Source organism: Stenella coeruleoalba (assembly GCF_951394435.1).
Source record: "Stenella coeruleoalba genome assembly, chromosome: 4".
NCBI lineage: Eukaryota > Metazoa > Chordata > Mammalia > Artiodactyla > Delphinidae > Stenella > Stenella coeruleoalba.
The window spans coordinates 27042884-27069147 of NC_137149.1; the positions used below are offsets into that span (position 1 = coordinate 27042884).

General features: G+C 36.3%; 1 protein-coding gene across 2 annotated transcripts in view; it reads right to left on the reverse strand.

Annotated features, from left to right (window-relative positions):
* The window catches only part of ANK2 (ankyrin 2), a 680317-nt gene that overhangs the window by 215631 nt on the left and 438422 nt on the right, over positions 1-26264 (reverse strand). Inside the window, exon 1 of one of the 2 annotated variants that reach the window (XM_079919368.1) lies at positions 22153-22353. The exons of the other annotated variant lie outside the window; for it this stretch is intronic. Coding sequence (XP_079775494.1) covers positions 22153-22287 — 135 coding nt within the window. The 5' untranslated portion in view covers positions 22288-22353. Of the gene's footprint in view, positions 1-22152; positions 22354-26264 lie in introns of those variants that run through there. 2 annotated transcript variants of the gene reach the window in all.

Genomic DNA, 26264 nt, shown 5'->3' on the forward strand with positions numbered 1-26264 from the left:
TCCTAAATGTAATATAGAAAATCATTTTTACATTCATTTCTTGACCCTCACCATGCTGGTCCTTGATGAATGTCAACAGACCTGTTAAAAATTAAATTAAATTTTTTAAAAACCTAAAGAATATGCAACATGTATGCTGTATAAGAAGTAAATAACTTCCAGTTTGACTCACTTTATTCACTTGATTAAATTTCTGAAAAGATCTATAGTTGTACCTATCTAAACGTGTACATATTGGAAAAATCACAGCTTCAGGGGACTTCCCCAGTGGTGCAGTGGTTAAGAATCTGCCTTCCAATGCAGGGGACGCGGGTTCAATCCCTGTTCAGGGAACTAAGATCCCACATGCTGTTGCAGGGCAACTAAGCCCACGTACCACAACTACTGAACCCGCACACTCTAGAGCTCGTGTGCCACAACTAGAGATAAGCCCGTGCGCCACACCAAAAGATCTCGCGTGTCACAACGAAGCTCCCTCATGCCACAACTAAGACCAGACATAGCCAAATAAATAAATAAATATTTTTTTAAAAATCATAGCTTCAGTTTGGAAAAAAGTGAAAATAAATTAGTCAAACAACAGATTATTTTGATAACAAATATTATATATAGAATGGCTAAACAGCAAGGTCCAACTATATAGCATAGGGAACTATATTCAGTATCCTGTAATGAACCATAATGAAAAAGAATATATATATTATATATATATATGAAACCGTCACTTTGCTATACACCTGAAACTAACACAACATTGTAAATCAACTATGTTTCAATACAAAATAAATTTTAAAAAATTAGTTAAAATAATTTAACCAGCTCTTAACAACCAGGCTAAGACAAATTTTTGGAAGCACCTATTGTATGCCCGGCAGTGAGCAAAGGATTAATGTAGAAAAAATAAACATGATCCATCCCCTCAAAAGATTTTAAGGTCTGCATTAAAAAAAATTTTTTTAGCTGCAACATAGTCCATGAATTAGATAGAAATGGGTAAAAGTGGATCCAGGGAGATCCATTTAGAGACAGTAGTCCAAGCAATAGATGCTTGTTTTGTTTTACAAATATATTTTACATTTAGATAGAGAGTAGGAATAGCAACATAGTATTTTATAAAGTTCCTGGTGATAAGTTAGGTGGAAAACATAGCAGGCACAGGGACTAATGAGTGCAACATCATAGTGGTAGGAAAGAACACAGTATGAAGAAAATTATAAGTAATGCAGTGTGTGTGAATTATAAAGATCATGTTGGAAATGAGAAAAGTAAAAGTCTCAAAGTAAGGCAGGGCCCAGACCATGAATGTTCTTATATGTCGTCATAAGAAGGCTGAGCATTACCCTCTAAGTGAAAGGACAGGAAAAGCCAAGATCAGAATACTGTTTCAAAATAATCACCCTATAACATATGGAAGATGAGTTAGAGGGGAGTCTGTGAGACAATCTGGGATACTATTGCAACAGTTCTGGCGAGCAGTATGTCAGGGACAGCAATGTGAAAAAAGTAACGATTTGTCATAGGTGTAGGGAAAAGAAGCTACAAAACTTGGGGAAATTGAATTTAAGCGTTTATGGAAAAGAAATTAAGGAAAATTTGGCAACATCTAGCTTTGGCGTGTAATGAGCGACATTACTAATCAAGACCAGAAATCTGGGGAAACAGAATACCCTAAAATTGGAGAGAACACAATAGCTTGGTTTTGGTCTGGTGAAATTTGATGTGCTATCACGGCATGGTAGTGTGTTGAGAATGCAAGACTAAAAAATCCAGGAGAGGATATGGACTACCGACAGAGGCCACAGCCTAACCTCTGGGAGATGGTCTGGTTTTTTTGCAGCAATACTGGTTTTTGCTTCATTCCTTACCATTTCTCTGTCAATAAAACTCCTAGGAATAGGGAAGCACTTCTTGTATTGCCTCTGGAAGCAGATACTGTTGACCTATCAACATCTTGCATGAAATGCCAGGAAGTGCTGATAAAATAAAAAATTGCAAGATCTATGTATACTGCAGTATATGTGTATACTTATACACCAGTGAGACTAAAACAGATTTCTGTACAGGAGATTTCGCATGAGCTCAGAATACTAATTTCATGCAGCTGACATTTCCCTGAAAGACCAGGGTACAACTGAGCTATTGCTTTATCCACAATGGATGTGACCTGCTATAACTTTCTAAATTTACCCTTGTGCTATGAACTGCAATTGTCTAGACTAGTTTGAGCTATTCAATTCTAACTCTATGCAAGGTAAAGAGCTTCCATAACTTTACAATGAAATGTAAAAAGAGGATGGAAAACTGGCTTTGAAAAGGAATGTGTTAAATTAATTACAGTACATGACACATGGCAGTGGAAAAAGACGAGCAAATCAAGTATTTGTAGCGTGCACTGCCTTTTTTCTTTTTTTTAACATTTTAGCTTATACTACAAAATCCCTCAGTTGGAAATCAGTCAATAAAAACCCCTCTGGTTATTACTGCATTTCAGAGAATATGTGAACTTCTTCTGAGGCAGCTATCAAAACAAATTCTTGATTTGTTGGGGTAAGAGCATTGGCATCAACTCCAAAGAGAATTTTGAAAAGTAAGGAAACTCAAAATTTAAACATAACTAAAAACAAAAATAGGGTTAATTTATCTCATGAAACTAAGCTTTGGTTCAGATGCCCAGGACCATTTTTTTAAAAAATCGGGCTTAAGCCAGCCAGGTTTAATGAGAAATGGAGAATTCTCTGTTAGTTGTTTTTTTATTATTTGACTTCTACGAGAAGTTGTATTAAGTGGATCTATGGGTGTATTTCCCAGAGGCTTGGGATAACTTCTTCACAACACCCTTCCAACCTACCCTTCTCCCCTCAAGTTTGACCAAGTTCCTTTACTCTGGGGTCCCATAACATGCTGAGAATTCAGTCATTCATAAAGGTTTGTTGACTACTAGTTATAAGCACAACACTACACTAGATATTGTGAATGGCTCTAGCAGGATCCCCAAATTATCTGTTTACACATGTATCTCCTCAGCTAGCCTGGCCCTCCAGGATAGATGAGGCCATGACTTCCTCACCTTTGTGTCTCCACTGCCCAGCACAGGGCCCAACACAGAGTAGATCAATAAATACTTGTGGAAATAAAACAAAATAAAGGAAGAAGTTCAACAAAGTGAAGGTGGACAAATAGGCACACGAAGCATCATTGGTCTGTATGAATTAAACTAGTGAAAAGTTTGGTGAATCAAGTAAATTTTTGCAGACTTACTAAATTTAAAAACTTGATTTAAAATCCTGATTAGCAAAATTTATACTTGTTATGTTAATTCTATTAGATAACCACAATAAAACCAAATCCTGTCTAACTCTTCCTAAGGGTAAGTGAATAAAGAATAATGGGTCAGCATGCCCGCCGTCTGTATAATTATTATCTTACAGTTGAAATCATGGGAAAATGACTATACTTAGCAATGGAATTGATTAGATAGGTTATGGAGCTCAACATTCTCTGACCTTAATTAGTTTAACAGATAATTGCCAACTGTGACATTAGTAATGAAATTAAACATAGAAAGAAATGGTATCATACTGATACTGACTACACAGAACCATTAGTATCCTGTTTCTCAGAAATAAGAAACTATAATTTTGTTCTTTTCTGGGGGGAAAACTTTACATAGAGCAATAACATAAGCTTTTATTATTGTAAAAATTATCCAAAGAAGAGGGGAATTACTGAATGCATAACAACATATGGTAATATATTGCACTATCCCCAAAAGTTATAGTAAGACTAACTTCTAAATAAAAGAGATCATTGGTATGTTTAAATTATTCGATGAAGGTACAGAGGAGAGAGGCTGTTTCCTTTTAGAATTATTATGCATGTAAAATTCACCTCACTTCAGTCATAGGTAAAACTATATATTTAATTCTACCTCAACATTCTCATATAAATATCTACCTGTAATACGACATGTAAAATTAAACTATCCTATTTGTGCATATGTGTATGTGTGGTATATGTGTGTAAGAATGTGTGTGGAGAGTGGGAGAATCATATATCCCACCAGTCAGAACAAAATTATAACGTCTCTTGAAGACAGAAACTATGTTTTATAATTCTAGAATTTCCAAAGCATAGTTTACTGCCTAAAATATATTAGCCAATAAAGATGATTATGATGACAACAGAACCTTGGGAAGAACATTATCATAGTTTTTAGTCCTATGCAAAGCTGAGAACAGGTAACATAGATGCAAGATATTCTAGTTTTAATTGCTCAAAACTTAAATTTAGAAATTAAAGAAAAGTTAGATTACTTTTGTACATATAAAAATATAGCATTAGAACTTTTTTTGCAAAGCAGTAAACTGTAGCCACAAAGACCTCATTTGTCCACCAAAATTAACTTAGTTGATATATAAACATTTTTTCTTAAATATTAACACCATAGAACCTTATTTTTGGTCCTTGACTAAGAAGCAGGTGGCAGGCTACATTTGTCTTAGTAATTAAAGGCCAAAACTTGTGAAACTAAAAGATACTAAGATTTTCATTCAAAAGATGTTTAGCCATATATGAAAAACTCATAGCTAACATCATAGTCAATTGTGAAAAGCTGAAAGCATTTCCTCTAATCAGGAACAAGACAAGGATACCCACTCTCACCACTTTTATTCAATATAGTATTGGATGTCCTAGGCAGAGCAATCAGAAAAGAAAAAACTAAAATGAATCCAAATTGGAAAGGAAGAAGTAAAACTGTCACTGTTTGCAGATGACATGACAGCATACATACAGAAAATCCTAAAGATGCCACCAGAAAACTACTAGAGTTCATCAATGAATTTGGTAAAGTTGCAAGGTACAAAATTAATATACATAAATTGTTGCATTTTGATACATTAACAATGAAATATCAGAAAGAGAAATTAAGGAAACAATTCCATTTACCATCACATCAAAAAGAATAAAATACCTAGGAATAAACCTACCTAAGGAGGTAAAGGACCTATACTCAGAAAATTCTAAGACACTAATGAAAGAAACTGAAGATGACACAAATAGATGGAAAGATATACCATGTTCTTGGATTGGAAGAATTAATATTGTTAAAATAACCATACTGCCCAAGGCAGTCTACATATTCAATGCAATTCCTATCAAGATACCAATGGCATTTCTCACAGAATAAGAACAAATAATTTTAAAATTTGTATGGAAACACAAGAGATCTCAAATAGCCAAACAATCTTTTTTTTTTTTTTTTGTGTGTGTGTGTGTGGTACACGGGCCTCTCACTGTTGTGGCCTCTCCCATTGCAGAGCACAGGCTCCGGACGCGCAGGCTCAGTGGTCATGGCTCACGGGCCCAGCCACTCCGCGGCATGTGGGATCTTCCCGGACCAGGGCACAAACCCATGTCCCCTGCATCGGCAGGTGGACTCTCAACCACTGCGCCACCAGGGAAGCACCCAAACAATCTTGAGAAAGAATAACAGAGCTGGAGGAATCATATTCCCTGACTTCAGACTATACTACAAAGCTACAGTAATGAAAACAGTTTGATACTGGCATGGAAACAGACACATAAATCAATGGAACAGAATAGAGAGCCCAGAAATAAACCCACACACTTATGGTCAGTTAATCTACAACAAAGGAGGCAAGAATATACAATGGAGAAAAGACTCTTCAATAAGTGGTGCTGGGAAAACTGGACAGCCACATGGAAAAGAAATTAGAACATTCTCTAACACCATATACAAAAATAAACTCAAAAGGCACTAAATCCTAAATGTAAGATTGGAAACCACGAAACTCCTACAGGAAAACAGGCAGAACACTCTTTGACATAAATTGTAGCAATATCTTTTTGGATCTGTTTCCTAAAGTAAAGGAAATAAAAGCAAAAATAAGCAAATGAGACTTAATTAAACTTAAAAGCTTTTGCACAATAAAGGAAACCATCAACAAAATGAAAAGACAACCTACTGAATGGGAGAATGTATTTACAAATGATATTACTGATAAGGGGTTAGTATCCAAAATATATACAGAGCTCATACAACTCAACATCAAAAAACCAGACAGCCCAATTCAAAAATGGGTAAAAGAACTGAATAGACATTTTTTTCCAAAAAGGAAATGCAGATGACCAACAGGCACATGTAAAGATGCTCGACACATCACTAATCATCAGGGAAATGCAAATCAAAATCACAGTGAGATGGGCTTCCCTGGTGGCGCAGTGGTTGAGAGTCCGCCTGCTGATGCAGGGGACACGGGTTCGTGCCCCAGTCTGGGAGTATTCCACATACCGCGGAGCAGCTGGGCCTGTGAGCCATGGCCACTGGGCCTGCGCGTCCAGAGCCTGTACTCCGCACGGGGAGAGGCCACAGCAGTGAGAGGCCCGCATACCGCAAAAAAAAAAAAAAAAAAAAAAAAAAAATCACAGTGAGATATCATCTCACACCTGTCAGAATAGCTCTCATCAAAGAGAACACAAATAAAATAAAATAAAATAAAAGAACACAAATAACAAATGGCAAAAATGTGGAGAAAAGAGAACCCTTGTATACTGTTGGTGGGAATGTAAATTGGTGCAGCCATGGTGGACAACTGTAGAGTGGTTTCTCAAAAAGCTACAAATGGAGCTACCATATGACCCAGCAATTCCACTCCTGGGCATATATCTGAAAAAAACCCCAAAAACATGAATTTGAAAAGATACATGCACCCCAATGTTCACAGCAGCATTATTTACAATTGCCAAGATATAGAAGCAACCTAAGTATACATCAACAGATGAATGGATAAAGAAGCCATGGTTTATACATACAGTGGAATACTACTCAGCCATAAAAAAGAATGAAATTTTGCCATTTGCAGCAACATGGATAGACTTGGAGGGTATTATGCTCAGAGAAATAAGTCACACAGAGAAAGACAAATACTGTATGATATCACTTATATGTGGAATCTAAAAAATACAACAAACTAGTGAATATAACAAAAAAGGAGACTCACAGATATAAAGAACAAACTAGTGGTTACCAAATGGGGAGAGGGAAGAAGGAGGGGTAATTGGGGTAGAGGATAAAGAGAAACTATTATGTGTAAAATAAGCTAAAAGGATATAATGTACAGCACAGGGAATATAGCCAACATTTTATAAATTTATTTGTAAATGGAGTGTAACCTTTAAAAATTGTGAATCACTATATGGTATTGTATACCTGTAATTTATATAATATTGTACATCAACTATATACTTCTATAAAAATTAAAATTAAAAAAAAAAGATGTTTGGATTGTGCCATTTCTGATTAACAATGTTTAACATGAGAACCCAGCACATAATGTGAAGCTTGAAGAGAACTTGGGTATATATTAAAATCCTGTGGCATCCCTACAAGGTACAGTCCTTTATCGTTGGAGAAGCTCCACTTCTATTTGGTTTCTTTTTCCCACATATAAGAATTGTGGCATATTTCAGCAATTGAGTTCCCTCTACTAATAATATCTTTTCATAGATGTAACTATTAATTTAGCATGAATTATGTAAAGTAATCATAACAAAAATTTAGCCTGACGTAAAGCCTTTCTCTTCTGGTTATGATTTCAAGTAAGAGAATTAATTACATGTGTTTTGATTGGGGTGACTACACTTTTGTTCACTATATTTTGCTTGAAGATAATTGTCAAAGTCACATTGAGCAAGTCAATTTTTCATCATTTTTACATGATTTGTTTATATTTATGTAGTTTTAGTGATGTTTTTACTTAAATTTAAAAAATATTTTCTTACAGAATATGAACTGACATACACTGTATTAGAATTTTACATGCCACCCAGACTTGCTTTTTCTTTTAAGCCATTCATCTACTCATGAGACTCCATGACATGCAGCTTGCTTTGGGTGCATACACTCTGGCTGCTCAACTTCTTGAAGGAATGAATAATAGTTTGTACCTTTTGTCAAAAAGTTTGTACTACTGTACGTACTACTACAATATTAATGTAGTATGTCAAAACATTTATAGTCTCATTTAATCCTCATAAAGCACCCAACTGAAGAAACTGAGGCTTAGTGAGATTAAAGCACTTGTCCACAGATATTTGGTAATAAATGTCAGAGCTGCAATTGGTACCCAGTCAGTCTTACTACAGAGGCCATAATCATACCACCGTGTGGTACCACTTCCCTAGCTCCACCCAAAGATGCCAAATACCTTTCCACTGTTGAATGATTTGTAGAAGTGTCTGCTGCTTCCTCTTCTGGGGAAAAACTACTGCAATCACATTCCTGGCCTCAGTGATCATGTTATGATTGCCCTTGATGCCCAATTCCCTTTCTTGTGCTAGGGGCAGGGCCTAAAGTTTGAACATTTGCCACTGACACCTCTGGACTACCAAGATTTCTTTTCTTTAATGTTGCTAACCCAAGAGTTGTGACTTTAAGGGACTCAGTTACATTACTTGAAAATATTATTGCATATTATACTCGACAAGTGAATCTAGAGCAATGTCTCCATCACCATTATTTTTACTACCATGCACAGAAAAAAAAAATCAATCCCCACAGCACGGTAGGCTTCAAAGACAACATTTGTTCCTCTGTTTTCAAAGCAGCATGCAGACTTTTACAAGCTCGTACTGACATATTTTCCTGAGTGGGATTTAAACCTGGACTGCTTCCAAGGTAGATGAAACCTCTCTCAGCTGTTTTTAATTAATCACCACACCTGCTATTTAAATGTTGATTACACCTATAGAAATGATCATAGTAAATCTTATTTCCCCTGTAAAATCTTAGTAAAATGTACCCATAAAAAGTTCTCTCCTCCAAATTAATTGAAAAGCTAAATAAGTGTAGAATATTAAATAAAATAATAATTTGTTATGAAACCCAAAGAATACAGAAATACATATTCCATCAGAGCATTTATCTAAAACTATAAAACTTTCTAGGTTCTTTAGCTACTTTTTGGTTCTTACAATCTCTCTTCTCTTAAAAAACATAGGGGAATCATTATAAAAACATATACATATTCTCATAGAATATTTAAGAAATGAATTTAAAAAATCAGCCAACAGCATAGTCCCATTACTCAAACTTAACACTGCATATTTTGATGCATTTTCTTTTAGAATTTTTCTACACATACACTGTATCTGTGCATATAAATAATATTTTTACAAAGTTGGGATAATAATACTCTGTCTTCCACTTTTAAAAACTAACATTGCCAAATAAGTATTGCCTACAGCATTCAGAAGTCATGAAAGATATTCTAAATCTTATATAGTAGTTTACAGATAGGTTACAATTGTTTTTAGCTTTCCCTAATTATTTGTAGAACTAGTGCCTTTGTTTTCATTGTTGTACATAAGTCTTTGTCCTTGTCTTGATTGTGTCCATTGTTTAAATTCCTGAGGGTGGAATAATGATGTCAAAGGATATAGATTATTGGTACATATTGTAATATTGCAAAACTAACCTTGAGAGAGGCTGAAGCAAAAGATGCTACCATAACTGTTTGTGGAAGAGCCTGTCTCAACTTAATCACATGCTCAAATTTGCTTTGCTCAATTGATATGCCTATCTTAACGGTTTTGATTTACCTTTTTCATTTTTGAAGAGTTTAAAAGCTCAGTCATACATTTAATGTCTATGACAATTTTTATCTTCTTTGACTTGTCAACATTTTTTGTCCTTTCAGAATTTCAAATGTCTCTTTTATTTTTAAAAACTTTATATAGACAAGATAACTCTTTTCCAAGTTTGTTATTTTCTCTTTAATATATTTTTTGCCTTTTACAAGTTTTAAATTCTATAAATTGAAAAGTATAAATTTAGATTTTTATTCCCTTGCTTTCATGCCTTCCAACCCTGAAATCAATAAAAGACTTCTCATTTTCTTCTGGCTTAAAAAAAATTGCTTTTCTTTCCATTTAACTTTTAGTAATCTGAAATTTGTTTTGGTATGGGGCATAAGTGACAATCTTACTTGAAATTTTCCAAGCAGACAATTTTTTTCAATTGTTGAAAATCATTCAACCCAATTTAACTTCCCCTAATGTCTCCTCTTTACATTTCTCTGTCTTCGAAAAGTTAGTCTAATATAATGAGCTTCAAACTACTTTTTCAAGGAGAGTACAAATGCAGGGCTTTTAAAATGCACTTGAAAGTAAGAGATCAGCAACTTAAAACAATCACGTATATGTATAGACTACTGTTAAAAAAATCCTCATGGTAACCAAAACCCAAAAATCTATAACAAGTACACACACAAAAAAGAAAAAGGAATCTAAACATAACACTAAAGATAGTCATCAAATCACAAGAGAAGAGAACGAAAGAAGAAAGGAAAAATCTATCTTTGCAATCCTGGTTCTATCACTTACCATGAGTTGTGTGACCATGAGCAAAGTACTGAACTCAAATAAGCCTCAGTTTACTTGTCTATAAAATGTATAGGATTATATGGACTAAATTAGATACTATATGTAAAAATCCCTAAGAAGAGTACATTGGAATAGCACACACTCAATAAAAGTAAATTTTAATACTTGATTCACAGAGCTATCATAAGGAGTAAATGAAATTTATATATGTAAATGGTATGTGGAGCACCATTACAGAACCTGGCAAATAATAGGGGCTCAATAAATGATAGCTATTATTATTACTAATTAATATAGAACATCCCCTACATCTCCACATTTCATTTATTTATTTATTTTCTTTATTTTTTATTCTCCTGCTATTTTCCACATCTAAGTCAACTGTCGATCCTGAATAGAATAGATCTAGTCTCAATGCAAAATCAAGTGGTTAGGGGTAGACCAGAAAGCAGCCCAGTATCAATAACTTGGCTGACAGTGTTATGGCTAGGGTCTAACACGTAGCTCTAAACGCTTGGGTCACATTTTAAATAGAAATGAAAGCTGACATGTCCATCTGGATCACTGTTTAATTCTTCAAATAATTAATTGGTGAGTTTACACAAATCAACACCAAAGAAAAGACTGATTCTTTAATCTGTATTTATATATTATATAACAAAAGAAAGAACGAAAGAAAGAAAGAGCATGTAGACAGTAGAATTCATTATTTACTTTCGTGGAAGAAACTGATTTAATATTTAATTTTACAGGTCTTTTAGAAATGCATATATAATTTTTTAAACTGAAAATATACGGAGTGAATATTTGACACCTCACATTAGTTGATGTACTAAGAAATTTTAATGAGGCCAAAAGAACTTTGTTAATCATCTCTCACATGCTGCATGACTTTTTAGGCAGAAGTGCGGAATTCAGTCAGGAAATCGTACTGGACTTCAATTCCAAGAAAGGATCAAATCATTCAGAACAATCTTACTGTTCAAGCTGGCTGCTCAATGGTGGAATGAAATTCTGATTTTTAAAAAACTGGGAGACACATTTTCATAACAACATCTTATGTTGTTAGCGCCTAGATTTCTGATGGGAGTTTACAAGCTTAAACAATGAAAGGACTCTATATAGGCGTACAGCAATTATTAGTTTTAGGAAGTGGAGCTTAAATTTACTTTAAGTACTGTGATTTAAAATTACATTGCGATACAATGCAGACCCCTTCTTACTGTTAAGATAATGCATTGGACCGTAGGAGGCCCCATTTGCTGGCAGAGCAGCCTCCGTCCCCACGTGTCCTGTGTGGTCTTGGTGTCTTTAATTGCCAGTAAACAGAATTTGGCAATCAGTTGAATTAACCTGGATTAGAAGAAATTTAATATAATGTGAAGGGTTTTAATACTCTTATGCCCTTATGTGCAGTTGTTACATATTCAGCCCCGTTTCTTCAGTAAAGTCAACCTCTTAGAACATAAAGCAGTGGTTATCATACAATAATGCACTTAAGGGTTACTTAGAGATCATGCTTAATCTTGTTAAATAAATATTCTCAGCTCCCACCTCAGAGATTCTAATTCTGGAGGTCTGGAGTAGAGCTCAGCAAGCTACATCACTTTAAAACACCCCAAGTGATTCTTCTGATGTGGGCAGTTCATGGAACACACTTTGGAAGGTGATGACATAAGGGATTAACTAGACCTTTCATTCTATGTATTTGTTACACAACCCAAAACACTTTATCCCTGATGTCATCCTCGATCATTTAGGCAGTCAGAATGTATGATGTAAGAATGCATAGGGCTTCCCTGGTGGCGCAGTGGTTGAGGGTCCTCCTGCTGATGCAGGGGGTTCGTGCCCCGGTCTGGGAGGATCCCACATGCCGCGGAGCGGCTGGGCCCGTGAGCCATGGCCGCTGAGCCTGCGCGTCCAGAGCCTGTGCTCCGCAACGGCAGAGGCTACAACAGTGAGAGGCCCGCGTACCGCAAAAAAAAAAAAAAAAAAAAAAGAATGCATAAGAAGCTGAATATGATAAGCCAGTTTTTAAAGAAATAATTATGCATTATAGACATATGGACAATTTTGTGAAACATACACCTTACTAACAGAAAACTGTTGAATGTCTTTTACTTCTGAAAAAGGAGTTTTTCCTTTTGTAAATCTAAAGAAAAAATTATATGTGACGACCAGTGGTTTTCAAAAAGAAAAGAGCCACAAATTTTCCTATGTCCTTCTGTTTTACTAGGTGTCTTAGTACATGCTTTCTAACTAATTTCCTTCAGAAGGCTAACAATCCAGAAGGATACGATTCTAATGTAGCAAGTCTGAAGAGACTTCAACCGTAGTTTTGTTTTGTTTTGTTTTGTTTTGTTTTGTTTTGTTTTGCGGTACGCGGGCCTCTCACCGTTGAGGCCTCTCCCGCTGCGGAGCACAGGCTCCGGACGCGCAGGCCCGGCGACCATGGCCCACGGGCCCAGACGCTCCGCGGCACGTGGGATCCTCCCGGACCGGGGCACGAACCCGCGCCCCCTGCACCGGCAGGCGGACTCCCAACCACTGCGCCACCAGGGAAGCCCTCAACCGTATTTTTAACACATTATTTCTGCCTGGAGCCATCTTTTCCGTGATAAAGTGAGAATTCCTCATTAGACAAATTAACAATCTTAGATATTTAATTTTAAGTACATGATGTGTTTATTTAATAGAGTTGTTATACTAGATAGAGAAAGCGCTATGGTGTCAAGTAGAACATAAGATTATACTTCAAAGCCCCCTTTTGAAACTCACTGATAACTGAGGTAGGTAAAGAGTACAAAAAAATCCAAATTTTAAAATAATATGTCAGCAACATTTATAATTCATCAAAAACACTGTTTCAACTCACAATCTCTACTATTCAACACCTGGCTTTCACATAGCTTTTAGATACAATTCATTAGCTCAAAGATGCCATTGAAATGATTATACTTCCGATGATCGTTGTAGTATTTTTTACACCTTATAAGCAAATTTTCAAGAAAGGTACAAAACAGTTTTACTATAGTCACATAAGCCCATACAAATATGACGTGAATGTAAGCTTTGAAAAGTCAAACTCTTAAAAGTCTGACAATGAAATGTAATATAATATGCCCCAAATTTCAAAGAGAAGCCTTTAAATGAAAATGAAGGAACCAGTAGCTATTTCTTATGGCAAAATAAATTATAAGTTTCACCCATTAAGAAGGCATTCAATCCAAACCAGCAACTGAAAGTGGGTAAGAAACAGCAGATGCCTGTGTGGGAAGGAAGCAAAATATGGTTGAAAAGACAGCTCTCTCTCCACAGAGTATTCTCAGCTCTACCATACATGTGACCCTGAAAAAGCCACTGTATATCCAGTAGAACCAATGTTATTAAATACAGAAGAAAGACTTAAAATTATTACATAGTTCAAATTATGTTTGGTTTGGATGAACCTCATAAGGAAAATATAATGGAAATAGTATTAGATATTGATTGTTTATATTATAATAATAATTCCTCTTATCACAGTGTAATATTTCACTGAAAGGCATCTATTGCATTTTATGTACAATTTCATATAGAGATTGCATAATAATTCAAGGAATTATTATAGTAAATATGTTTTATACAATTAATATTTCACAGCAGTAATGTATGTGCACTTGCAGTAGGGTACATTTTTTTTTTGAGCAGAAGGTTATAATTAAATCTTCTTAGTTTTAATTCTTAGTTTTTCCAGGTTCTTTAAATATTTTTAGAAATGCCTTTTGTATCTCTATCACTTTTTCAATTTTCACAGCCTTTGGTTTCATCTGGGGGCTTGTCACCTGCAGCTGGAAAATGCCCACAACTAGATTCACTATCGTGGGTGGTTTCTTAGTCATTAATTTATTCAAGTTTTCCAAAAATATTTATTGAGCATCTGTTAGGTACTAGGTGCTTGGTTAGGCACTGCAAAGAGAGTGGAGCTTCTGATACGCAAACCACAACCTAATTGGTTCTCCTAAAACAGCCTTTGTCAGTGGTCTTTCAGTAGAACAGAGTCCAAATTCTGAAGCTTGGCCTATGAAGCTCTTGATAGTCTGATCCCATGTATATTAACCAAATTTCATGAATTACACGTGTCCAAAAAAAAAAGGTGTTACAGCAATGGGGATTCATAACATTGCTTCTCTCATTCTAATGTTACTATTGACTCCAAGACTGAGATTGTGATCTGCTCATAATGCTTCAAGATTTGACTTTTCTGTAACCCTCTGAGACTGAGTTGTCATTCTCAGGTATTCCACAACACCCTGTGCTTTCTCACCACACTGTAACACCATATTGGGACTCCTGCTTTGTCCATCCTTGGATTACGCTCCTTCAAGCCAAAGTTGCAGGTCTTATTCATCTTGGTAAACCCAGTGCCTGGCACTTAATAAATGCTCAGTCAATGCTTACTGAATGTGCCTTCTTCCCGACAGGAACCAAGATTGTACTCTGTTTCCAAGATCCACTGTAAGCTAGCACATCTATACAGTGGAATACTACTTGGCCATAAAAAAAGAATTAAATTTTGCCATTTGCAGCAACCTGGACAGACTTTACGGGTAATATGCTAAGTGAAATAAGTCAGACAGAAAAAGACAAATACCGTATGATATCACTTATATGCAGAATCTAAAAAATACAACAAACTAGTGAGTATAACAAAAAAGCAACATACTCACAGATATAGAGAACAAATTACTCATTACCAGTGGGGGGGGGGGGAGCAAATTAGGGGTGGGGATTAAGAGGTGCAAACTACTAGATATAAAATAAGTAAGCTACAAGGATATATTATATAGCACAAGGAATATAGCCAATATTTTATAACTATAAATCGAGTATAACCTTTAAAAATTGTGAATCAGTATGTTGTATACTTGAAACTTATGTAATACTGTACACCAACTCCACTGCAATAAAAAATTAAAAATAAAAATTTAAAAAATCTACTACAGGCTCTAACTTCTCCATTAGCAGAATGGATGTTCAAAATATTTAACAACTGGTACAGTTCACACACCAGCCTATTACAATGGACACTGTCTGTAGCACTGGAGGAAGGTGGTCCTGGAGGCCCCTAGCTGGTCCAGGCATCATTCTTCTATTTGTTCATTTGGGGGTTGGAAGTGGACTGGGGAATCCTGAGGATGGGCTCCATGTAGCCACAGTAGAAGGAGCAGCTTGGTGGGCTCACAGAAGTGGCTATTTAATTAGTATGCATGGAATCATTTCAAAGTATAAACAATTGGTACAGCTGTTCTGCTCCATACTAGCTGAATCTCAGCCCTGTCCATGAGACATTCCCAAAACAGTATGTATGATCTGTACCGTTCCTCTTCTTCCTTGTCATCTTTTAGGTACTCATTTCACCACTCACACTGCCACCTACTCTCCTATTGACTTTAATAGTTAATTAATTACATGTGGGTAAGTCCTGCTTCTAAAACTAGATTGAAAGTTCCTAGACGACAGAAGCCATATCTTATGTTCTTTCAATATTTATCTTTAAATAAATTATCCAAAAGCTACATAACCATGCTCTATATCATTTCATATTTTTAAAAATGCTTTACCAGAATGATTTTCAGCATACTCTTGGACCTTTTTAGGGTTAATAACAAAACTATAGGGAGAAAGTTTTCTTATAACAGCTATAAAAAAGGCTACCAAAGATAATGTTCACAATATCATTTAAAGTCTCTTATTTCTATCCTCTTAGAACTCAAAATTGAAGAAAAGTTTAACTCTCTTGACATACTGTGTGCTTCATAGATAGGGAACCATCTCTCTTTCACACACACACACACACCGTGAGCACGCGCACACACACACACACACACACACACACACACACACACACACACACACACACACACACCACTCCACCTTAGTAAATAGCACCATCTTGTACCCAGTTGCTTAAGCCAATAACCCCTTCTCTTTCTTTCAAGAGCCAAAACAAGCCTTCAATAAAAACAAAAATACATCTGGAATCTGATCACTTCTCTCACCACCACTGTTAACACCCTAATTTAATCCTACGTCATCGTTCACCTCAGGGGTTTCTGGGACAGCTTAAGTTGGCCTCCCTTGATGGAATTTACAATCCATTCTCCACCAAGCAGAGATAGAGAGACAGAGACAGAGAGAGATAGAGACAGAGGCACAGAGAGGGAGGGAGGAGGAGAAAGCTCACACGAGAGAAAGATCTTTTGAAGCATAAATGAGGTTCTCCTATTTCTCTAAAACCCTCCAGAGGTTTCCCACTGTACTTTGAATGAAATCCAAAGTCCTTTACCAAGGCCCCCTACATTTAGAAAGAAATCTAAACTTCTGCCAAGGTAAGCCTGTGCCTGCCTGTCAGACCTCATTGCCAGCCCCTTTCTTCTCTGTTCACAATGCTGCAGCCATGCCTTCTTGTCCCTTGGACTCACCGGGCACATTCCTACCTCAGCTGGGCAGCACACTCCCCCCACCTCCCTATGCAAGTTTAATGTTTGTCTCCCCCTACTCTGTCTCATCCACATATGTCCAGCATTTAGATCGATACCTAGCTCAATAAATATTTGCTGGTTGACTTACTACCTTTTGATTCAGCACAGCAGAAAAGTACTACATTGTTTTCACAAAAACACCAGAATTCAATGCCTATGGGCTAAGGTCACAAGAAAATGTATACAATAACAAGAAGGCTGAAATAAAGAAGATAAAATTTTTTTACTATAACTGAAAAAATGTTTAAATAAATGAATCAAGAAAATAAAAATCTCTGAGAAAAAAACTGGTAAAACAAGGAGGATAACAATTTAAAAGTCATCTAGGACAGATAATCTAAGTAATATTTGTGATGAAGCGTCACATTTATGGTTTTGCTCTTGGGACAAAGCAAATTAATCTGATATGGTAAAGAAACTACAGTGAATATATGTCCATGCCACTTTCTCACTTTGTCACAGCTTACCCTTCCCCCTCCCCATATCCTCATATATACACTACCAACTACCAAACGTAAAATAGATAGCTAGTGCGAAACAGCCACATAGCCCAGGGAGATCAGCTCGGTGCTTTGTGACCACCTAGAGGGGTGGGATAGGGAGGGTGGGAGGGAGGGAGATGCAAGAGGGAAGAGATATGGGAACATATGTATATATATATAACTGATTCGCTTTGTTATAAAGCAGAAACTAACACACCATTGTAAAGCAATTATACTCCAATAAAGGTGTTAAAAAAAAAAATGAAACTACAGTGAAAAGTACATGATCTCAATGCAAGACAAATATAAAGAACACTTAGACCAACATGCAAATCTATAAATGATGCCATGACAAAAATACAAGCCAAGAAGAACAAGAAATGAAGATCTATTCCTGACGCTGTTCTAGTCTGCACTTTACCAAAGCATGGTCAAGAAGCCGCCTCTCTGGAGCCCGCTTAGCCCTTGCATGGCTTTGCGGACTCATGTCCCAGACAGAGCTCCCCTAAGAATCCAGGACAAAATCTATAAAGCATCTCTGAGAGCTTCTTCTTTCATAAGTAAAACTGGAATATATATACCCATCATCTGTAAAAAGGAAAAGGAAAAGGTATCTGAGAGATCATGCAGTTTTCCCTTCTGTGATCAACAAAAATTTTAGAAATATCACTAGGACTTACTCTGAATAAGAATTTTAGTACAGCTGAATTTTGTTCTCAACTCTCTACTACCCCACATGCTTCCTCTTTTTGTAACTGTCAAGCTGATTGTGATAATAGCAGATCTTGGAATCCTTTAAGGACTAATGTAAGAGGCAACCACATTTCAGAGGAAAACCCTAACATAGGCTCATAAGCCTTACATCTTCATTAGGAAGGCAGACATTTTTTCTCAGTAGATTTGGAATAAGGTCTCTCTGGGAGTAGAGTTCTCTCGTGCCCTCAAAGTTTGAGTGAAGGGAGGGATGGACTTGGGAATACTCACAACACAGGGGTTGGAGTCCAGTGTAGTTCTTTATCTGTGGTCGGGGGTGAGAGTCTGCCCTGAAGGTTTGCCTACTCTTTTTCTCCATGCAAATATCTCCCTGCTACTAGAGTCCTGGCTGCACCAGCAAAATGAAAAAGAGACACTGTAACTAGTTTGAAATGTATTTCCAAATTGCTTTCCAAATATTTAGAAAAATTTACAGCATACCCTGGAACGTCTACCCGTCTCAACACCCTCTTCTAAGACTGAATATTATTATATTTTATATTTTTGTTAACAGAATATTTTATTATTGTTTTAATGTATATCTTTACAAAATAGGAAAAGAATACTAAAATTAATATTTAGTGACTGAAAAATTTAGCAATCAAAAATTTAATAATAGAAAAATTTAGCAATTGTTGGAAAACAGCCAGGTCGATTTGTTGCCCTACTGTCTAAGGCTGCGTTTGCTCTACAACCAACAGGGCTGAGAAGCAGCAACAGAGACCACGTGCCCACAAAGCCTATAACATCCACTCTCGGACCCTTTACAGAAAGAGTTTGTTGGACTTGGCTCTAGAATTTAAGTATTAATTTGAATACACATTATAAAATATTATTTATCCAGTTATAGAACTTTAAAATTTTGTGGTATATTAGCTGTTCATCATTTTTGCTATAATCTTTTTTTTTTTTAATATGTATTTATTTATTTTGGTTGTGCCAGGTCTTAGTGGCAGCAGGCGGGCTCCTTAGTTGCAGCTCCAGGATTCCTTAGTTTTGGCTTCCCTGCTCCTTAGTTGCGGAACACGGGCTCTTTAGTTGCAGCATGTGAACTCTTAGTTGGGGCATGCATGTGGGATCTAGTCCCCTGACCAGGGATCAAACCTGGGCCCCCTGCATTGGGAGTGCAGAGTCTTATCCACTGTGCCACCAGGGAAGTCCTGCTATAATCTTTTAAAGTTACTTTAAAACTTAGGAAATTATTACATTGCCACAATAATATTTAGTTTCATTTTCTACTTTTTTGTGGTATAATTTCTGGGTTTAATTATGTAACGTATCTGGAAATAATTATTGTCTGATTTTTTTATCTTATAAAAAATGTATAAGCCTATTAAGTGGAATTTCAAATATGCACATACCATAATATGGTTCTAGAAGAAATTATTTTTGTTCGCTTACTTTCAACAATTCCTGGTAACTGATTTATTCCTCACTGCTATACTTATATATACAAACAAATGTCAGATTATTCAAAATTCTAAATAAAACTTATAGAAAAGAATGAAGTATAAATTTACATAAAGCCCAGAGTTTTAGAACTTTAAATTTATATTTTTTTTCCATGAGTTTAGTTCCGATTATGAATAAACCTGGAAATTTATTTAGTTGAAATTTTTGTCCCCCAAACACAATAAACTCTATGAAACATTTCTAAGTTAATTTCCAGAAGAAAAAAAAATGCTAAGGACCTGTGTTTCTGTTTTTCCCCCAAAAAAAGATTATTATAAAAATAAAAGTTAGTAAGTTCTGAACCTCTTAACTTAATCATTAATAATGACAAGCATGAATGATGAAAAGGGACTAATTATGAAATGCACCTAGATGATGTAAGGAGTGAGTGGCTTCAGTCTTACAGTACCCATTTAAAAGTAAAGAAAGATGATAGATTTCTTAAATTTGGGAAACTTAAAGCTAGACAGAACCATATATTTTGCTTGTCATCTTTGGTATTAGCTTTTTTTTTGCCCATGTCTAAAGTGGTGAAATCCTGAGTAAAATATCACTTCAGAAAGTAGGCAACAGGTGCATTTCCACTTCTACCATACCTTTCCATGTCACAACAATCATTATATGCTCCTGTCCATAAAATCTTTGACAGAAGAGATTATTCAATGATCAGCAGGTTATATTATTTAATTCAGAGAAATCAGATTGTAGTAAATTTTTAAATATCAACTCAAATTTTTTTCAGGGCTAATATCCATATTAAAATGGATAGGAGGATTTTAACAAGGGAATGATATCGCTATTGATTATTTCTTCTTAAAACGTTTTTAATCGTTTTCTGAACTCGAAAGTTTTGAATGAATTTCTTATTTCAGCCCTTGGATCTAAAAATCACGCTAAATCTTGCTCTTCTTTACCCAAAAGAACCTATCAGTGCATCAAAATATCATCACTTCTGTTCTCTATGTTTTAAAAATAGGCTTTTATATTTAATTTTTAAAGTACCTCTAATTTATTTTCATGCTTTACATTTTTCTTAATGGTTTTTAAGAGGTGAAAACAGGGAATACACTTGTGTAGCTTAAAAATATTGAGGGAATTATTAACTAACATTTTAAAGAATGGTCTCAATGTTAAATTAATGAAAAAAATTCCTAGAAACTACCTTTTAAGCAAGGTAGCCACTTCTTGGAGAATATATTCATATACTGCAACTAAGCAAGCTTGTAGAGCTACTAAATAGTTACCCAAAAGTTCACCTTTTTTCGCCCCTTCAGTCCAGAAGTTGCACTTGAAGTGGCCGCTCAGAAATCCCGAATGATGCTGCTGGTGGATGTGGATAATTTAAACCATAAAACCATAACCCAGAAAGAGAACTGCAACAGCCCCTGGTCACAAACCTGGGCGGTGTGGTTGTTAAGGCAGGTGTCCTCCCTCCCCACCTTTTTGCTTAATCTCTTGCCTGGGGTGGCTTCTTTCCAATTCGGGAAGCACCGTCCTCATTTGCACTACAGTGCTGACAGACTTTCTTTTCACTGCAGCTATCTGGAAACACTGGCTCTGCACGTTGTTCTTACTGGTAAGTTCTTAGTTTCTCTTTCAGTTTCACTGTGGTCTGACAGAATTTCAATGCTACGAAATTATGAAATTCATCCAGCTCAGAGTAAAAGCCAAAGAGAGTAGGGAGTCACCTCAAAGTCCTCACTCCTGGAAATATCAGGCACACACTTCAAAGTACAGAGTATGTTTCTCTGATTCAGAAATCTTCCTTATCTTAGGTTCATGGCTACGCTCTGAAATACATGACTTGCAATAAGGTCAAATTCCTGCATCTGACAGATCAAAGATAAACTTTATCCTCCAGCAAATAGGAAAATCAAAATATTTCAGAAAGATTTTTGGCCCTCCCCCCCCAAAAAAATCACAATAAGCCTTTGTAATCATTTTAAGAAACATACCATGACTATGAATTATTAAAGTCTGAAAGTCAACTTAGGTATTTGATGGCTCGACTTTTAGGCCTCTGCACAAAATATTATCATCATAATCAGAACAGTATTTAAAGGGCTTTTCACTGAAGTTAGTTAAATATTAGAAGAAGAATGCCTTTATAGGCTGAAACTGGGAAGTTAGTACGTGCTTTTTAATCCTAATGAAAAATGAACTATGAATATATAAACAGGTAAAATAATTTAACAGCCTGAATGTAAGTGAATCTCTGCAACATTGCTGCAAGTCACTCCATAATAAAATATATGTTCAGCTTTGGACAAAACTTAATTAAAGAGACGGCATCCTTGCTTATTCCCAAATGTCAGTTCATAGCTAAAACCAGCTCAGAAGGAACAAACATGAACATTGCAGAACACGAAGAGGAAACAGCAGCAGGCCACTGAATCAGAGGCAGTCAGCTGGTTTGATCACATTGGTTTTATTCTGTCAACTTCCTTCCAGGAAGTTTAGAGTTTTAACCAATGAGGTCCAATGTTGATTCTTGGGCCACCATCCTCCTCTCCTCCAGTCTGTGACTTAGAACTTACCCGCACCCCAAGTTCTTTGGTGTCCTCGCTGTTACAGCCGTAGTAGTCTGGGGTTTTGTCCAATTCCTGCAAGTGTCCCTGTGCTCTTACACTCTTATCCGCATGACAAGACGGGCAGAGAGCTGCATTACCCATCTCAGTTCTACGGTTCCTGCTGTCAGTGGGGCCGTCCTTGCCCTCTGTGCTCTGTCCAGGGCCCCCAGGGGGACACTAACGTGGCCGATTCATCCAGACGATCCTGGGTTCCTCTGCTCAGTTCCCCTACACGCCCCTCACCAGTTCTCCCCATCTGCTGGCTGGCTTGCTGGTGTCAGAGAGAACTCAAAACCCGAGCAACTGCAGGCTGCCTTCAGTGACCATTTCCAATTCAGGCTCTGCCAGTCTATTTTTACACCTACCAGGCCAGCTATGCATGTCAATGGAGTGAGGGGGGGCGAGGCCAGGGGGGAGCAGGGGAGGGGGCAGTGTTGTTTTGTTTTTCACCATGCAAGCAGCCTCCTTTACACATGGACTGAAGTTCCTGCTGTGTAAAATGTCTCTACATAGGAGAATTTTTGCATTACTCAATGAATGTCTTTGATTTTCCCCCTCTCGGTCTTCCTGTTCACAAAGAACACTAAAGTTGCTAATGACCTCACTTCACCAGTATAACAGGTAAAAATTACTTTTGTCATTGCTTAAACCAAGAAGGATTCACTTGGCTTACAGATTTCTTTTTCATAATCATTTACAGAAAACAATTAGCCATCCTTGCAGCATTTAAAATTCACTGGAAACACATCAATCAAAATGGCTCATTTTATACCAGTATGGATGTTTTAAATTTAATAAGTTATCCACGGTTTTTCATTATTCATGAGTGTTCCAGTAAGAACAAACATTTTGCTTCATTTATAATTCTTTTTAATTTTTACTATTTTGAAAATGTTTCCCTCAGCTTTACAATAGATAATCAAGGATGGATGGCTTTCAAGGGGAGGGGAAAAAAAAAAAAGAATGGCTTTCAATATGATACATACTATCTTTGAAACCATATTACAGATTTTGAAAGAAATTGTTTCCCACTGAGATGAGCACAGCAAACACACCACAGATTTTTTTTAACATCTTTATTGGAGTATAATTACTTTACATTGTTGTGTTAGTTTCTGCTGTATAACAAAGTGAATCAGCTATACGTATACATATATCCCCATATCCCCTCCCTCTTGCATCTCCCTCCCACCCTCCCTATCCCACCCCTCTAGGTGGTCACAAAGCACCGAGCTGATCTCCCTGTGCTATGCAGCTGCTTCCCACTAGCTATCTATTTTACATTTGGTAGTGTATATATGTCAATGCCACTCTCTCACTTCGTCCACTTAGCCTTCCCTCTCCCCACACCATAGATTTTTGAAGCCAATTATGATACTTTTAAAAATCAAGACTTTGTTATAGACTATTACGGGTTGAACTTCATTCCCCCATTGAATTTCCTCTACAACATTATATATCTAATTATTTTAATAGTCCTGTACTTCTTCATTTGTTATTTGTTTTGTGTGTGCATATTTTCTCTTCCAAATAGGTTTTAAACTCTTCACTGGTAGGGTCCAGACTCGATTATTGTATCATCCACCCATATGTTACATATTAAATATTAAATGTTTAAGAAATGTACTGAAATGAAAGTGATCATTTGGGGAAAACAGGAAGTAGAAGATATCAATACTTAGGAATTAACCACATTACATTTGATAGAACTCACCTTTCAATTTGTCATTTTTTGAAAAAAGTAAAAATGCTTTGTCGTTTTTTTGTTAAAAACAGCATTCCTGAAAGAGTCCATCACTCTATATTGCTGTCCAAAGCCCTATGAACTCAAATCTGCAATTGGCACTTTTGGATTGTTGATTTCCACAAGAGCCCCACAATGCTTTTTTACCAATCCTGTTTTGAATAACTCTTTATCCCAGAGTTCACGAGCCTAGGGTATGTTACTAAATATTGGAGCCCTACGTCAGTATCTAAGGCATTATCAGCATTCAGTGAAATTATTTTTACCTTTCAGCTATAGGTGAAGATACTGTTTAAACCTTTCTAAAAAAATTAATTGACTGAACCAACAATATTAGGACAACGATGGAGGGGTGGAGATGATTTCTCCATTCACATTAAAGAGGAGCATAGTCTAAACATTTAAGATATTAAAGATTTGGGTGAAAGTATTAAAAAAGATGGAGCTTCAGTATCAGTAACGAGATTAGACTGGTAGCTGAGATGTATCAAGCAAAGCCTTCCAAGTTGCCTGAATTATTCTTATAGACTAAACTAATGATTTTGTATAATGTGGTAATTTTTCATCAAACGTTCCATATACTTTGAACCATGTACTGTAGGAATTCAGTAAGCTATGATGTTTAATGATGTGGTTACAAACTCTACCAAAAGGATATGTTTTAATTTTTCCTATCTTCTCTAGAAGAAGGTTCATAAAGCCGTATGATGCCTTACAAAGTCTCAAGACAGCTGCTTCTTCCTGAATATATATGAACTATTTTATTCAAAATAGAAACCAATATCTCACCAACCGTTTACATTTACGCACATTTAGAATTAGTAAGTTGACTATTTTTAAAATTTAACAGTCTTTTGATATAAAATCATGCAACTTAAAAATTGGAAGCAAATCCTGAAAATTCTCTCTAGCCTCCCCCTCTCATTGAGCTGTACTTATACATATAAAAGAAATATTTAACCACTCCGGATTGGGAAAGATGTTCCTAGGTGCTTCATAAATACTTCTACAGTGCTTTAACAGCATGAATTGTTTCCTGGCGTGTTTCTGTTGCGTTAATACATTACCCATTCTACCACTGTGTCTTTTGCTTCTCTTTCAGCCAAGCATGCATCTCCCTTCCTCTACCAGTACAAGTTCACTGTCTTTTTCAAAACTCATCTTAAAATTCACTTTCCCCTGGAAGTCTTAATGACACCTCTGTTAGTCTCTTAATTTGTTCTATCTTTTTGAATAAAGTTGAGACTACTATCAGCTCTTGTCTTTTTACATAAAATGCCTCATCTCTCTCACTGACCTTCTCACAGAAGTAAAGCACACACAGGAGTATTAAATGTTTGTTAAGTAAATGAATAAAAGGCAGCCCCAAATAGGAGCACAGTATCAATATTTAACTGGCCTACACTGACCTAAACGTCTCCTTTTACACATTAACAGTAACAGATTTGAAAATTATAAACACTTTAAGCATAACAAATCTTTAATTTTATTTCCAGATTTGCAATAAACACCCCTTTTAGTGTCTGGAAAAATATTCACATTGTTTGGGGTGTATTTTCCTAGAAAGTAATTTGTAGTGCTTTGTTACAAGAGAAAAAAAGTCTAAAAGTACACTGAATTATAAACCAACAAAGAAACATGTTGACAACTCTTAGAAGATACTTTTTCTAAGTGACTAGCCATCAGTCTTCTACCCTTCTCTCCCTTCATCCCAGGGAAATCTTCTCATTCTTTCCCTAGTAGAGAAACTTCATGCTTGTTGAAGATAACATCCATGCTCCTATCATTTGGGCTGCCCAAAATACACCCCATAGTGGTACCAAAATCTCACTGCTAAAGTTGAATGCCTAAAGAAGAATGAGCAAAGACAGGTACACACCGCTTGTGCTCCTGTGATTGCTGAAATTTTCTATTTTCTGGCTGAACAGATTTAAATTATCGACCTGGAAGATATGATAGTTACGAAAACATAACTTGCAATGAACAGCTTTCACATTTGTGATCACTCCAAACTTTGCCAATGGTCTGATGTTTTCAGCCTGATCAAAACCAAGGAGGAGAAGGGTCCACAGAAGAGGGCATTACTTCAGAAGTTAAAACATTTCCAGTTTTACCCCTAGCGCTTAACTAAGAGTGGCGCCTGACAGGTCTGTCACAAAGGCTTGGGTGATGTGACAGCCTATATACCTAACATTGTGTCACATAGAAGGCAAGATTAGCAAATACTGTGCAGCACCCATGTCTTAATAATGTGCCTGCAGACTACTGGGATCTCTGTGGACATAACAAGGGACATGTTTTCTGCCAGGGCAGAACAATGTCACCACTGTTTCTC